This window comes from Barbatula barbatula (genome assembly GCF_947034865.1).
Source record: "Barbatula barbatula genome assembly, chromosome: 21".
Taxonomy (NCBI): Eukaryota; Metazoa; Chordata; class Actinopteri; order Cypriniformes; family Nemacheilidae; genus Barbatula; species Barbatula barbatula.
The window spans coordinates 16,304,124-16,320,851 of record NC_136784.1 but is presented as its reverse complement, the minus strand read 5'-3'; the positions used below and the strand labels follow the sequence as shown (position 1 = coordinate 16,320,851).

The following is a 16,728-nucleotide window of genomic DNA, read 5'->3' as shown; positions in this document are numbered from 1 at the left end:
AACTGCCTTGTTTCTTTCTGATCCCAACAATGATTTGCCGTATTCTCCCTAAAATACGTATTCTACAGTTGATATAATATTTGTTGGAGACGGTTTTAAAGCAACAACATAAACAAACGGTACTGCGCATGCACACGTTTTTGGACTGACCTTAACTTCCCGTACACATTCTCAAAAACGGGCGCATCTCAAAAATGTTTTATATCACGATCAAGTTCTTTTTCTGTTGTAACCTAATTCAAAAAAGCTGACTTTTATTCTAGATTTATTACATGCGAAGTAAAATATTTCAAGAGGGGTTTCTGTATATATTTTCTCAGATGCAGCTAAAAAAACGATTTATGAAATCTCAAAATTATGTTAAATCAGAACTCAATACATGGTTGGGGCTCCTTTTGTATGAATTATTATCTGACATGGAATGGATTTACTTAAGTAAAAGTAATATTTTTTAAGTTCTGTCCACCTTTGGGTAGGCCTAAGTGATAATGTATGAGCATTCCATAGATTTACAAATAAAGAGAAAACATACAGACTGCAATGTACGCAAGGTTACAATAAACAGACATGATCCTACACGCTCTTAAATGACAACTTAAATTAGTCTTTAAATACACTTTATGAAATAATTAATACAGCGTATGAAATGCATTAAATAATACACAACATCAAAAGCCTTAAAAGGACTGACTATTGACATTTATAGACGCAGCATAGACATAACAATTAGGGTAAGAATCAATTTAGCTATACGCAGCAGTATCGGGAGTCTTTATCTGCTTTATCTGAAGTTCAAGATTGTGAAATTCAGGGTGTGGCGTGTGAGTGTGTGAACTTGCTGAAATGAGACTTGAGAGCACTGGGGCCCGTTGCAATAAGGAAGTTCAACCAACATCGAGTCAAAATGAGAACTGAGTTGATTTACACCGATTTTTGATTTCTGAACAGATGATTTGAGTTAGTTCTATCAACTCTGGGCAGGCTTACCTTGAGTTAAGTGCTTGCACCACAACCACGACGAGCCATGGTCAATGCAGCTCTGATATTACGCTTCACCAAGGCAATGGCACCAAAAAAAGTAACATGGCGGCAGAAAGCGCACACTTTCCACTCAGCAGTGGATTTACTAATGTGCTGAAAATGACTTAAAATTAAATTAATAAGTAGATAAATGTACCAATAAACAAAGAAATGAATCAGAAAATGAATGAAGAAATGAAAAAAACTGAAATAATAAAACATTATCATGTTCTCATGGGCATTAGACGTCATTGTGTGTATAGGACACTTGTAGGGGCGTCATACTCTCATGTCAAAGTCGAACCCTTCTGAGCAGATGAAATTAATAGTTTATTACCTTTTTCGCCTCATTTCTGCATTAATGTCTGTATTTATTAATTTGTTTATTCATGCACTTCATTTATACACTTTATTAAGAAATTGATTATCCTGCATAGAAAACTACGATTTGTGAGAACATGTGATGGAAAGAATATGCTCTGATGTAATACACGGCCATGATGGCTGACTGTCAGGGAACGTAAAGGAGGAGAACCCAAGCACACACAGCGGTACGTAGAATCGCAAGACGTTTATTAACAAAGGACCCACGATGGGGAAAATAATAAACTAAACAACGCAAACCACAAAACAAACTGTAAAACAAAGGCTTCCCTCGAAGGGGCAAAAAACAGAGGAACAGGATTAATTTAACTAGACACAAGGCAGGAACTGTATACACGGTATATGGGAACAAGGATCAGCGGTAAGTACAGCACATCGACAAGGTATGGGGAATGAAACACTGGCGGAAAGCTCAACGAGGGGGCGGGGTCAAGAGACCAGACAGGAGAACGCATGGCCATCATAAACAAACAATGACCATGCGTTCCCCCCAAAAACATAACATAACCATTACAGTATCCTTTTTGCAGTGAGTTCATGTTAAAAGTTATTGGGTTTAGGTACATTAACTTGCTTTTAGTACATTATTTATAAGATTCTATATTTCTTTGAATTATAGGCAAATTTGGATAAAGGGATGTTGTTAATTATGGCCCGATGTAAGGAATTGCTTTGTTTGTTATAATCTTCAAAATCAATCACATTTTTGACAGACTAAACATGCTGGTAAAGTGAGGTAAAGTGTACATATTTGGGTTTCAGAATGAAGTGAGGCAAAATGGCTACATAGCGCCACCTACAGAATTTCAGTTAAGCAGCAGTGCAACTAGCGAATAGAGAAGGGTTTAAAAGTTGTCCGAATTTTATTTTAAAAACATCCCTGATTCTTTTTTTATTTATGTGAAAAAGATGCAGTCCAGGGACTTACTATGCAAATAAGAACCATAATTATTATTATTAAAGTATGTAATTTATTTTTTTATTATGCCATAAATAAACAAATAAATTAAACAGTGGTCCGAAGAACAGGCATTGTTGCTTGTTTGCTAATCTGGGAATGTAAATTTCATTGTCTCTCATCTGTATTATGTATAATATTATGTATCCGATATAGTAATGCATCTGAAAATCGTATACCTTATAAACGTAATGTTTTGTAAACAAAAGACGTGCAAAACCACAGCAGCAATTTTAAATAATATTTCTATAAAATAATACATCAACCACATTGTTATAAACTATATTAACTAGATATGTCAAGACATAGACAGTCTTTTGAAAGTGGACACTACGAATAGAAATTAGCAGCCATAGTCCTCATTCTCTTCTGAGCTCCAGTGACAGGTTGTGTTGGAGTTGGAGTTTCAGGTGAGACATCTGTAGCTGAGTCCGTCTCTACCAAATGAATACATGCTGCTGCTCGTGGGGTGTTTACAGGCTCATTCAATTCACCTATTTTCTTCATATCACAGTTAGGATGGAAGACTTTGTAGTATATAATTCTCACGATAGTTCCTGAAACGTACAAACTTGCTAGTGTAATGATCATTATATAAGGTGGAAGGAGAATAATGCACGCATGCTCCATCTTCCACCACCAGAACCCAAGTAGTGCCATTGTGTCCAACCCCAAAACAGTATAATAGATGATGCTCTTTAATTTTGTGGTTTTGCTTCCTACATTAAACCAGCTGAAGTACCAGATCAGTCCAACAGTAGCTCTGAAGAGCCATTCCCAACGTGGATCTTCCATGAAATCCGTTTTCTGTCTCCAGACCACCAAAACCAGGACCATCCACACAGAGAGGAAGTGAGCAATAATGTAGCATGGAAACACAGAAGTAAAGAGTGCTAGAGCGGTCACACGGGGGGCGATAACTAAAAAGTTCCAGAAGAAGTAGATTACAGATTTGGTCCAGGTCATCTTGCGTTTGTCAGGAAGAAATTCACGCATGCTCTGGTGGTACGTGACAACACTCCAGGCGATTGCGACAAATGCTGCGAGGGTTTTTAAACCTGAAATAAAAAAATTATGTCATTAAATCTAATAACCATCTAATAACACTTTCATAATACTCTTCTGCATATATTACATTACAATGTACATGAAAACATAGATATTAAATTATAATTTATATTTAATTTTCATGATTAAAGTCCTTTAGTTGCTTTACTTTTATGGAAAAAGCTTTCTTTTGTTCCAAAGAAATTATAAATAATACATTCTCATTTTTGAATGCAACACTCATGTTCTCAACAAATGTTTTGAAGTTCAGGACATACCTGTGAAAAGCTGTAGTTCTTGCCTCGCCGCGATTATCGAAATCATAAGTGTGAGCTGGGGAGCATTTTCAGAAAACGCCTCTATTAGTCGGAGCATATAAAGATCATGGTTCAGGTTTACTGCAACGCCTTCCTGGAAGCAATCAGTCTGTCGAAATCTGCGTGTCGAGATTTCCACAAGCCCTGCATACCTGTGAAAACAAGGCACTTGCTTGTCAAGATCATAAAAAATTGAATCGTACAAGAAAGTAAATACATTTTGATTCCATGTAACAAAGTAACGAATGAACTGTTTGTCGCGGACCTCAGAAAGACTCCAAGCTGCATGACGTGGAACGCATTGAGTAAATGATGTCTGTTTACATATTTTTCCACATGGGTCTGAAGCTTGTCCAATGAATCAGAATACCAGCGCCAGCTAAACACCTGCACTAACACTGAAGAAAACAGCAGCAGAAAGATTATGACACCCATGTACACATGAGCCCCATCCTGATAAAAAGCTACAACAGTCCAAACATCCAGTCCAATATCCAGAAGGGAAGAGAGCAATCCAAATAAAGAAAACACGTAATCCTTCAAAGAATAATGGAAAGGGAAGGTTTCTTCCATGATTCAGTCCAGTACAAAATAAACACTGTACAACATGAAGAGAACGGTTCAATGGATATATAGTGTGGACAACTAATGAAACAGAAAGTAAACACGTAAACACACCCACACAAAAAGTCCACCCATGTCTTTATCAATGAATGATTTGTCATGTGTGTGGACTTGGTAAAATGAATAACATGCTGGAACATGTGACCCGACATTTTGAAATTCCAAATAATTGTCAAATACATCAGCTGTACAGCTGAAATCAGATGATTTACAGGAAGCCTGTAGAAAGATAAAAGGGATTCAAACTAAAAGAGACGCTCTAATGGAGTAACATTAGGCTATGACATTGTCTATTGGACAATAGCAAAATAATAACAAATAAAAAAGAACATGTAAAAGTTCTTTATTACATCATTAACAATGATAACTATACCAATAAAATATAGCACAATGACATAGTGATTAGAAAAATACAAATTAAGATGTACAACTAACAATGAACAATACATATACAGCATTTACTATCCACTGCTCAAAAATGAAGGGAATAATTGTTTATTGTTTCATTACTGTGATCAAATTAGAATCAGCCTGTATTTTCATTTCATGATTCTGATTGGCCATTCACGACATTTGCAGGTTCATTATTCTCAGATAACAACCTCTCAAAACGAATAACACACGGTAACCGGGTGAAGCAAATCATTTTGACAGTTTTCTTTGACAAATTAAATATGTACTTGTTTTTAATAACATATTCACGTATGACATTATATTGACAAATGATTGAACCAAATTGCCTGTTCGTGACATTTGAACGTCATTTCTTACCTTAAAACCGAAAGTAAACAGATTTTCCTCGCGGAACGTTTGCATTCGGCAAAAATGAGCTAATAAAATATTTCAAAATCACATTCATGTCCAGGTTTTTTTTATGTGGCAAGTAGCCGTGTAATAAGCAGGATAATACAGGCAAGCCGGCTGTTATCACAAAATAAGCCCAAAATAAATAGGCCTAAGTGAGACCCTCCGGTTCGGGTCTTGATCACACTGTTGGGGCTTATTTCTGCGATAACAACCGGCTGCCATAATGCACCCTGAACTAACATAAATTATTGTTTTGACATTTCAATTAAAGAGGAGTAATATGTGCTAAAAAACGATATTGTTTATTGTACGTGTTAGTTAATGAAGTTACTAATGGTAACAAATGCAACCGTAACTGTTACCGAAGTGTTTATAAGATGGTAGTCGGACAATTTATATTAAAAGCAATATCGTGGAAATGTCATATTAGTGTCAGCCCTTAGTCACTTTAAGTTACATCCAAAATGACCAAAAGAAATAAAACAGGTGATACTTAAGTGTCGGATTAAAAAATCTGTAGATTTTTGTTTATGATCAATTCATACAGTTACTACTGACAATGATTGACTGGCAAACCTGATATACAAGTCTCCCTCTAGGCTCCTAGTTTTGGGCCTGCTGATTTTGCTCACTGGCTCAAGTCAACAGAGCGCACCCTGTAGACTTTATTATATTATATCCTGAGATGGCTTTGGATCGATCTATGGGGCGTTTATCCCTTTTATTGCCTACCAGGCACAAATAAATGCACACCTCTCAAGTGATGGCTTCAGAGGACTGAACAGATTCAAGAAACACCAACAATTATTGAAATTCCTTCACTGTACCCCTAACAGGAAAATACCATTCCCAGCGGTGCTTCCCGACAGCCTGGTGAACGGTTGTCAAGTTGACCAACTGGAAATACTTGATACGGTTTCTCAGAAACAACAACAAATAAACACAGAGCACAAGCGTCAAAATAATCTGGCTGAAAACGGATTTATATATGAAACACAAAACACTCCAGAAGAGTAACATTAAATCATAACTCATGTGTCACAGCATGATGAGTGGACACAATATCACCATGTTCTACCATGTGCATGAGACTTACTGTATGACATCAAGTTGACAGGAAACCACAGCAATAGACAAAAAAGTATTGCATAAGGAATAAGGTTAACGTTACTGCAAGGAAAAATGAATATTGCATTACATATATATTAAAATAACACATTTATAAATGAAAATAATGGACCAAACAATGGTAGTGTATGGTGGAAAACCTATGTAACATGTAAGAGAACAATGTACCTTATTTGTATTAATAATTTGTAAATGTGTTCACAGTGTTCTTTATTCCATATTCAATATGGAATTTCTGGGAATTTCAAGATGTCAAACTCTGGGAATTTTCTAGTCATTACAAATATAAAACTGACATTAATATACATGTCACTAAGTGTAAACAGAAGCAGAAATTGTGTGCATGACCTCTGACATAATGACAAAACACGCCCCAGTCAAAAAAGAAAAAAAACAAATCGTTCTCATTTGGATTGGTTTTACATTATGATAGAAAATCCATTAGCATTCAACAAACTCATAAATACCATTCAGTGCAAAACAAATAAAGCTTTTGCCACGTGACTGAGATCTTAATTGATAAATGCTCACATATTTGTTTTTCACAAAATACCAAATAAAGCAATTGTATGAAAAACTATTCACTGCCAATATCCTCTTCTATCAATTTTTCCTCCATGGAATTTCCTTTCTGGGATTTGTTTCTTTTCTACACAACAAAGGCATATATAGACCAGCGGATGCCAAGCTTGAAAGACAAACAACCACTATAAAATTCATGAGATATTTACCTGAGAAAGAGCAAACTTTTTTTAATTCTAATCCCTGCATGTGAATTTTCTATTTCTCACATAAATTCAATGTATGGCTTTAGAACAGAGGTTCTCAAACTTTTCAGATCACATACCAAATAACATTAGTTGTGTCATGCACAACCAGGGCTCTCTTCAAGTACCACTAGTGGTACGCGTACCACAGTTTGAGAACCACTGCTTTAGATCATATGAACCTACTGTAGCGTATCAGTAGTGTTAATGACTACTTTGGCTTTTTTTGTAGCTTAGTGACTGCCCTGGTCACTGTATACTTTCACTTTGAAAAAAAAAGCAATGTGAACAATCCAAAGTCAATCATCATGAAACTAAGACAACAGAGTATGACAAAATCCTTTTCAATTAGCTTTTTTCTAAACAGAAGGTGGCTGGTTTAACTTTAATTTAAACATTTTGTACAATCCTCACAATACCGATGCATTCCTTGCTTCACTTCTTTCTGTTTTAAATACATAGGACGTCCGGTTTGTGTAAAAGTTAGCAGCTTGCCTGCCCATCCTTGTGTTGGAGATGTGAAAAGAAGCAGAGTCAGTCTGAACAGTGCTGAATGGTTGCACACCATCAGATACATCTTCTAAATCCTTCCCAGAATCCACCGGTCGCCACAGCTTGGGGTGAAAGCAGTTATAATAAAGGACTTTAATCAGTAACCCCAAGACATATGCAAGAGGAACGGAAATACTGAGAAAAAGGGCGTACGACCGGGTCGTTTCCGGATCTCTGTGACACCACCACGTGACCAGAAGAATGCCGCTGTCTGAGATCATCAACAAGTGGTAGATGATACTTCTGCCCCTGGTGTGGCCTTCAGCCACATTAAACCAGCTGAAGTACCAGATGAGACCTATGATGGCCCGATAGAGCCATTCCCCCACGGTGCTGTCCATGAATTCGGTGCGTTGTCTCCAGGCCCAGAAGACAAAGACGGACCACAATAACAAGAAGTGAACAGCAATATGCCAGGGCAGCACAGAGGCAAAGAGAGCGACAGATGCCACACGTGGACCGATCAAAAAGAGGTTCCAGAGGAAGTAGACGAGCGAGGACGTCCAACCCTGTTTGTCCTTGTCAGGAAGAAAAGAACGGAGCGACCGATGATAATCCACCACCATCCAGGCTATAGAGGTTGTGGAGGCGACCGCACTCACACCTGTATAACAGACGCATCAGGATCATGAAAAATAGGCAGAATGTGTTAAATGAAACATTTATTAAACATAAAGCTTATTATTATAACTCATTCTTTCTGAGGAGGAAATAACACGAGAAGTGACAGGACACAGAGTTTGTTCTGATAGGGTCAGATTGATCTCTGAAACTTGAAGCCACAGAAGTTGTGTGTCATACCTACAATGAAGTTCCTGGTTTTGTTTCATGTCAATGCTGGACTTGAAGTAGACTGTACTCTAAATGTGCAACTTCGCGGCTACAACCACATAGAAACACACACTTCTGCATTGTTTTTAAAATCCTTTTGTTTTTTCACTCTACAGCAGTAACCACTGACTAAATGTATGTTAAGCTGCTGTCCAACAATGCAAAATGTTAAGATATATATATATATATATACAAATATATATAGTACTATATATAAATAAAACAGAATAGAAATAAATGTTTCCCAAATCCGCCTAGGGCAATAACAGAACACACTCCATCGACAGTGTAGAGGCTGATCAGACAGAACGTGTATTTTGCGCCTCTTTTGAATTGTTTTCAGTTGGCAGGGAGCGTTTTGCAGGTTTTGTAAATGACACCCCTGGATGACAATGTCAGCCTCAGCAAGCATGAGAAAATCATTTTTAACACAAGCTGACAAGAGGAAACTGAGCTCAAACTAGAGGAAGTTTAATTAAAGACTGTATTAACCAGCAACAAATGCACCTCATGTGAACTGTCATGCCGAAGGCTACAGAAATGTGATTCCATGGCGTCTGAGGTGAAGTGGTTACCCACATTGGACAACCCTTGCGTGGTTTGAACTCAGCATGATGTACATCATGAGGGTGAGTTGAGGTGCGCTCTCACAGAACGTCTCGATGAGGCGAAGCATGCTGAGGTCATGAGTCATATAAATCGCATATTCTGATCCAGTTCCCCCTTCTCGCCACACACGAAAGCCTTGCCAGATGGCTGATATGTGCCTATAGAAAGATTACAAAAGAGCAATTGATATCAAGTATTAACATCAATTTTAAAAACACAGTTATACATTTAATGTATATACAACTATTCAGAAAAGACACTGTGTACCTTGAAGCATAATGTGAATTAATAGCAATACGTAACAGGTTACCACCACAATACTATACATTTTCGGATTTGGCAGACAAGCGACATTCAAGGTATAAATTTGATCTTGTCTTATTAACCAGGTATTAACCCTTCCTCAGTGCCATCTGTTCGGTGTGTCTCGTTCTTGTCTATTTTCTACAATAAATGATCTGTCAGAGTGACAGTGACTGAAGTCCATGTGACATAAACAGGGTTGTGACACCTACAGGGGATTTAATGGGAAAATGTTAACATGTATTAGCAGTCATTTGGTTTTTGACATAGGCTGCAGTTATTATGATCAAACAACATGTTCAATTTTGGTATAACACCATTGTTCCAAGAGTATTTAATGCAAGGGGTTATGACATTGACAAGACTGACTAGTATAGTTATTAAATCATTTAAGCAGGTCACAATTCTTGTTTCTCGGGCTCTACGTATTTGCATGTTTTTGGGTAAAATGTGACATCTCACACACTAGGTCATATAACAACAAGCACTATACCACCAACTCCTGCTGCATTCTGTACATATAATAATACATAATACAAATGATATACTAATGGTTCACAATATCAACTGAATACATTATGAACCATCAGCTGACCATTAGAAATTTCTGTATTATTTCTGTAGTATTTACAGTTGAAGAAGAGGAAGGAGGACAAATCACCTGATAAAGACACCCAGCTGACACACATGCAAGAAGAAGAATCTGCAGCCTCACCTGATACAGACACCCAGCTGACACACATGCAAGAGGAAGATGAAGAATATGAAGAAGAAGAAGAAGGATCTGCAGCCTCACCTGATAAAGACACCCAGCTGACACACATGCAAGAGGAAGATGAAGAATATGAAGAAGAAGAAGAAGGATCTGCAGCCTCACCTGATAAAGACACCCAGCTGACACCCATGCAAGAAGAAGAAGAAGAAGAAGAAGAAGAAGAAGAAGAAGAAGAAGAAGAAGAAGAAGAAGAAGAAGAAGAAGAAGAAGAAGAAGAAGAAGAAGAAGAAGAAGAAGGAGGATCTGCAGCCTCACCTGATAAAGACACCCAGCTGACACCCATGCAAGAAGAAGAAAAAGAAGAAGAAGAAGAAGCAGAAGAAGAAGAAGAAGAAGAAGAAGAAGAAGAAGAAGAAGAAGGATCTGCAGCCTCACCTGATAAAGACACCCAGCTGAAACACATGCAAGAAGAAGAAGAAGAAGAAGAAGAAGAAGAAGAAGGAGGATCTGCAGCCTCACCTGATAAAGACACCCAGCTGACACCCATGCAAGAAGAAGAAGAAGAAGAAGAAGAAGAAGAAGAAGAAGGATCTGCAGCCTCACCTGATAAAGATACCCAGCTGACACCCATGCAAGAAGAAGAAGAAGAAGAAGAAGAAGAAGAAGAAGAAGAAGAAGAAGAAGAAGAAGAAGAAGAAGAAGAAGAAGAAGAAGAAGGATCTGCAGCCTCACCTGATAAAGACACCCAGCTGACACACATGCAAGAAGAAGAAGAAAAAGAAAAAGAAGAAGAAAAAGAAGAAGAAAAAGAAGAAGAAGAAAAAGAAGAAGAAGAAGGATCTGCAGCCTCACCTGATAAAGACACCCAGCTGACACCCATGCAAGAAGAAGAAGAAGAAGAAGAAGAAGAAGAAGAAGAAGAAGAAGAAGAAGAAGAAGAAGAAGAAGGATCTGCAGCCTCACCTGATAAAGACACCCAGCTGACACACATGCAAGAAGAAGAAGAAGAAAAAGAAGAAGAAAAAGAAGAAGAAAAAGAAGAAGAAGAAAAAGAAGAAGAAGAAGGATCTGCAGCCTCACCTGATAAAGACACCCAGCTGACACACATGCAGGAAGAAGAAGAAGAAGAAGAAGAAGAAGAAGAAGAAGAAGAAGAAGAAGAAGAAGAAGAAGAAGAAGAAGAAGAAGAAGAAGAAGAAGAAGAAGAAGAAGAAGAAGAAGAAGAAGAAGGATCTGCAGCCTCACCTGATAAAGACACCCAGCTGACACACATGCAAGAAGAAGATGAAGAAAAAGAAGAAGAAGAAAAAGAAGAAGAAGAAAAAGAAGAAGAAAAAGAAGAAGAAGAAGGATCTGCAGCCTCACCTGATAAAGACACCCAGCTGACACACATGCAGGAAGAGCGCAAGTTTGACTTGTTTCGCTCCGCCGAACAGCACCAGATTCCCGGCTAATGTCTGAGAATCAAAGTCCTCCAAATCGCGGTCATACTGAAGCCAGAGCCAGCTAAACGTCTGAATGACGACAGACGACACGAGCATAAATCCCACAAACACTCCAAACCACATGACATTTCCATGCGTGTAAAACTCCTTCGCCACCCACACATCCGAGCCCACGTCAAACAGAAATGTGCACACGCCGATGATAGTGAAAACAAAATCCAGCCAAGAATATTTAGAGAGAGTTGGACACTCCATGTTGGGATCAGCCCGCACTCAACGAAGCGACTGCTTGAAATATAAACGCAGGATGCATCTAGCAGAGCAACGTTAGCATGCTTAGGGTTCAAGTTAAAACCCACGGATACAAGTTCAGCAACTTGCGTGTGATTTCCATGAACACTCAGATTCAGCGCGCAAACGTCTCGCGTTTAAACGATCTCTGTCGCTGCAGACACGCTTTTCCGCAACTCTGCCTTTGTATAAACAATAAAACGGTCTTTGCAATACAACGTGAGTCACGCCCGCGTGACGTCACGCCGCCACTGCACACGTAAGGAAATACAAACGCGTTCGCCATAAGTACATTTCATACACGTAAATACAGTGTTTGTACAACATTTAAATAATCTGCATAAATAATAAGTTGTTAAAAGTAAATATTAAATCAATGTGTATAGGTACAGTTGAAAATGCTAAGAAGTATTTATTTTATTAAGTTTAATGTCTTCGTGAGATTCTTAACAGTTTTTGTAGCGGTTATTTTGCAGTAGTTTCACTTGAGCGTATATGCATTTCGACCAGCAGAGCGCAGTGTTGTGCCGTAACAAAAGACTTTAAATGTGCAAAGAAACACGTTTAGCACATTAACCAGATGTTGCTTTCATACTAACTGCTGTAGCAGTGATGAGATGTTTGATCTTAATAGAGTTTTCTGCTCTGTGTAAAAGTGCCACCTAGAGAGATGTTACGTTACATGTGCATGAAGTTTTGCCATTGTTGATTCAGTACGGAGCCCTTTTAGGGACATGGTGGTTGGAACAAAATGAGTGGCTCTTCGGCGTTTGCGTTTTTAAAACCGGAGCTACTAAACATATTTGCGTTATCTCGCACAACATTTAAACGTATGTTGTGCCGCTCCGTACATTAACAATGGAGCGGTTCATAGTAGATTCCCGGGCCAATAACTCGTGAGCTAAACACAAATAACACATAATTCCTTAAGCAAGGATTGAACAACATAGTCTTCCTCAAAACGAGAATGTAAAGTTAACTCTATATGAGCAGGTGACATAGACTAGTCCAAGGGACCATCTGCAAAGTGACTGTAAATCCGAAAAGACACTTGACAAAATAACACTTTAATGCTCTCCTGCTGAATTTAAACTGGTTTTAGTTATACTACATATAGTACTGAAGTTAATGACTAAAAGCAACATTGCAATATCAAAATAAGCGAGGCGGCCAAGAAGAAGAAGCAGGAGGATCTGCAGGCTCACCTGATAAAGACACCCAGCTGACACACATGCAAGAAGAAGAAGAAGCAGAAGAAGAAGCAGAAGAAGAAGAAGAATCTGCAGCCTCACCTGATAAAGACACCCAGCTGAGACACATGCAAGAAGAAGAAGAAGAAGAATCTGCAGCATCACCTGATAAAGACACCCAGCTGACACACATGCAAGAAGAAGAAGAAGCAGAAGAAGAAGAAGAATCTGCAGCCTCACCTGATAAAGACACCCAGCTGAGACACATGCAAGAAGAAGAAGAAGAAGAATCTGCAGCCTCACCTGATAAAGACACCCAGCTGACACACATGCAAGAAGAAGAAGAAGAAGAATCTGCAGCATCACCTGATAAAGACACCCAGCTGACACACATGCAAGAAGAAGGAGAAGAATCTGCAGCCTCACCTGATAAAGACACCCAGCTGACACACATGCAAGAAGAAGAAGAAGAAGAATCTGCAGCATCACCTGATAAAGACACCCAGCTGACACACATGCAAGAAGAAGGAGAAGAATCTGCAGCCTCACCTGATAAAGACACCCAGCTGACACACATGCAAGAAGAAGAAGAAGAAGAAGAATCTGCAGCCTCACCTGATAAAGACACCCAGCTGACACACATGCAAGAAGAAGAAGAAGAATCTGCAGCCTCACCTGATAAAGACACCCAGCTGACACACATGCAAGAAGAAGAAGAAGAAGAAGAAGAATCTGCAGCCTCACCTGATAAAGACACCCAGCTGACACACATGCAAGAAGAAGAAGAAGAAGAAGAATCTGCAGCCTCACCTGATAAAGACACCCAGCTGACACACATGCAAGAAGAAGAAGAAGAAGAAGAATCTGCAGCCTCACCTGATAAAGACACCCAGCTGACAAACATGCAAGAAGAAGAAGAAGAATCTGCAGCCTCACCTGATAAAGACACCCAGCTGACACACATGCAAGAAGAAGAAGAAGAAGAAGAAGAATCTGCAGCCTCACCTGATAAAGACACCCAGCTGACACACATGCAAGAAGAAGAAGAAGAATCTGCAGCCTCACCTGATAAAGACACCCAGCTGACAAACATGCAAGAAGAAGAAGAAGAAGAATATGCAGCCTCACCTGATAAAGACACCCAGCTGACACACATGCAAGAAGAAGAAGAAGAAGAATCTGCAGCCTCACCTGATAAAGACACCCAGCTGACACACATTCAAGAAGAAGAAGAAGAATCTGCAGCCTCACCTGATAAAGACACCCAGCTGAGACACATGCAAGAAGAAGAAGAAGAAGAAGAAGAATCTGCAGCCTCACCTGATAAAGACACCCAGCTGATACACATGCAAGAAGAAGAAGAAGAAGAAGAATCTGCAGCCTCACCTGATAAAGACACCCAGCTGACACACATGCAAGAAGAAGAAGAAGAAGAATCTGCAGCCTCACCTGATAAAGACACCCAGCTGACACACATGCAAGAAGAAGAAGAAGAATCTGCAGCCTCACCTGATAAAGACACCCAGCTGACAAACATGCAAGAAGAAGAAGAAGAATCTGCAGCCTCACCTGATAAAGACACCCAGCTGACACACATGCAAGAAGAAGAAGAAGAAGAATCTGCAGCCTCCCCTGATAAAGACACCCAGCTGATACACATGCAAGAAGAAGAAGAAGAATCTGCAGCCTCACCTGATAAAGACACCCAGCTGACAAACATGCAAGAAGAAGAAGAAGAATCTGCAGCCTCACCTGATAAAGACACCCAGCTGACACACATGCAAGAAGAAGAAGAAGAATCTGCAGCCTCACCTGCTAAAGACACCCAGCTGACACACATGCAAGAAGAAGAAGAATCTGCAGCCTCACCTGATAAAGACACCCAGCTGATACACATGCAAGAAGAAGAAGAAGAAGAAGAAAAAGAAGAATCTGTTCTACAGCATCACCTGACACCCAGCTGACACACATCCAAGAAGAAGAAGATTTTCAATCAAATGAAAGGAGGCGGAAATTAATGGTTACAAAGCCAGGCAATGACCAATCAAATCAAAGAAGACGGAGCTACTGTCACGCCTTTAGCTAAAGTGACTAAAACATTCAATGGTTGTGAACCGTTCAGTGTTTAACGGTGGAAATGTTGAACATCTGACAGTATTCATTGATGCAAACAACAAAATGCTAATTTAGATGAAAAATATGTCATTTACGTGATTCGTGTAAATTACGATTATCTGTTAATTCATCGTTTTATTTGGGATGATGTTAAGGATAATTGTGTGCATGTTGTAAATTAATTTATTGGTAATAAAGTAAATAATACTAAATAAAAAAATGTGAAGGCTTGGAGGAAAATGATCTCAGCTTGGATGAACAAGCATCACCTTCAGCTGCACCCGGCCCAGACAGAACTACTCGTGTTAATCACTCCCTCCAAAGCAGCCAGGAACCTCGGAGTCCTATTTGATGCACAGCTGTCCTTCAATGATCACATTGCGATCACGCCGATGTGATGTGCCTTATTTAACATTCGAAAGGTTAGACCCTATCTCACTGAGGTCTCATGTGATTCCCCTTTTCATCTCTCTCCACTGGCTACCAGTTGAAGCCCTGATTACAAAAATCTATGGTCACAAATGTAACCACTTTATTTGTGTTAAAAATGTGCCATGCGGATGCAATTACATCCCAGGATACTTCTCTGAGGTGAGAAAATACTTATTCTATAAATGAGGAGTTTGGTTCCAAAATGTGAACTAAATTTTTAAGAATTGTCAAAAATCATGTTTTTGTTTTGTTTTGGTGTGTTAGCTGTATTGTTTATTTATTATGCTTAAATCAAAATCAACCAACTGCTGTTTGATTTTAATATTAGTAGAAATGCACATTAAAGACACATGATTTTCGAAAACTTTAAAAACTTAAAGGAATTAAGGATAAATCCATTCCGGACGCGGGCAGCGTGACAAAAGAACCAAATAATCAGTTTTGCATTTACTCATTTAGCAGATGCTTCATTCAGGGCGAGTAAGCAACTTGCCAGTAGGAGAGAATATAACCACTCTCAAGACAGTTTGTGGCATAGACGTGGCAAAATATCCCTTTTTTTAGTGTCAGTGAGCACAACCTTTTATTATTGTCAATTAGTACGACTTTCAAAACACAGACTACGTGTGTATTCATATTTTTATAACCTGATAAGAAAAAGGAATTCACGCGAATGAGCCACCTTGTAAAATAGGTATGAATTCCCATCAGATTGCGTCATATTTAATTTTATTCTGTACAAAATCAGAGCAGCCATGTTGCCAGAATTTATGTTTTGTCATATTATTTAATTTAACTTTGTTAAACCTAAAGATACTTTAAAATAAATAGGCTATTAGGTGAAACAGGAGTGACTCATCAAGTAGTGTTCCATTTCTAATATAACCGGACTGCATCCTCCCGTCCTCAAGAGTTACCTGTCTATCATGCATGACAAGAAAACACCTATGAATATCACTGGCTCCTAACATTGTGGTCTACTTCAGATCAGAATATTACAATTACATGCAATTAGTAGTGCTCCTAACATCCATAATTCCAGATTGTTTATGTGTGCTGACTGTAAAATATTGTATATTATGTATCTCTCAAAAAAGCTTTTAAGTGTAAAACAAGATTTGATTATCAGATATTTCAGGATGTCAGGGAACAGTATGAGTTTTGGTTTCCTTTGAAGCGATACTGTAGCCGTC

General features: G+C 38.7%; 1 protein-coding gene across 1 annotated transcript; it reads right to left on the bottom strand.

The window, feature by feature from the left end:
- Nucleotides 1-1,579: 1,579 nt before the first annotated feature.
- On the bottom strand, nucleotides 1,580-11,904 carry xkr8.3 (XK related 8, tandem duplicate 3). Its single transcript, XM_079485082.1, has 6 exons — nucleotides 11,428-11,904; nucleotides 9,015-9,202; nucleotides 7,472-8,208; nucleotides 3,992-4,302; nucleotides 3,688-3,878; nucleotides 1,580-3,420 (listed from the first exon to the last, which is right to left on the bottom strand). Exons 1-6 carry the CDS (start codon nucleotides 11,760-11,762, stop codon nucleotides 2,693-2,695), a joined length of 2,490 nt encoding a protein of 829 aa, XP_079341208.1. The 5' UTR covers nucleotides 11,763-11,904; the 3' UTR covers nucleotides 1,580-2,692.
- Nucleotides 11,905-16,728: the final 4,824 nt, after the last annotated feature.

Excerpts from the sequence above, each read along its gene's own strand:
- xkr8.3 (XM_079485082.1), bottom strand. The coding sequence starts at position 11,762 with ATGGAGTGTCCAACTCTCTCTAAATATTCTTGGCTGGATTTTGTTTTC. Across the intron at positions 4,303-7,471 it reads GTGAAGCAAGGAATGCATCG|ATCATGGAAGAAACCTTCCC; the intron begins GTATTGTGAGGA and ends GTACTGGACTGA. Across the intron at positions 3,879-3,991 it reads CAGCTTGGAGTCTTTCTGAG|GTATGCAGGGCTTGTGGAAA; the intron begins GTCCGCGACAAA and ends TTGTTTTCACAG.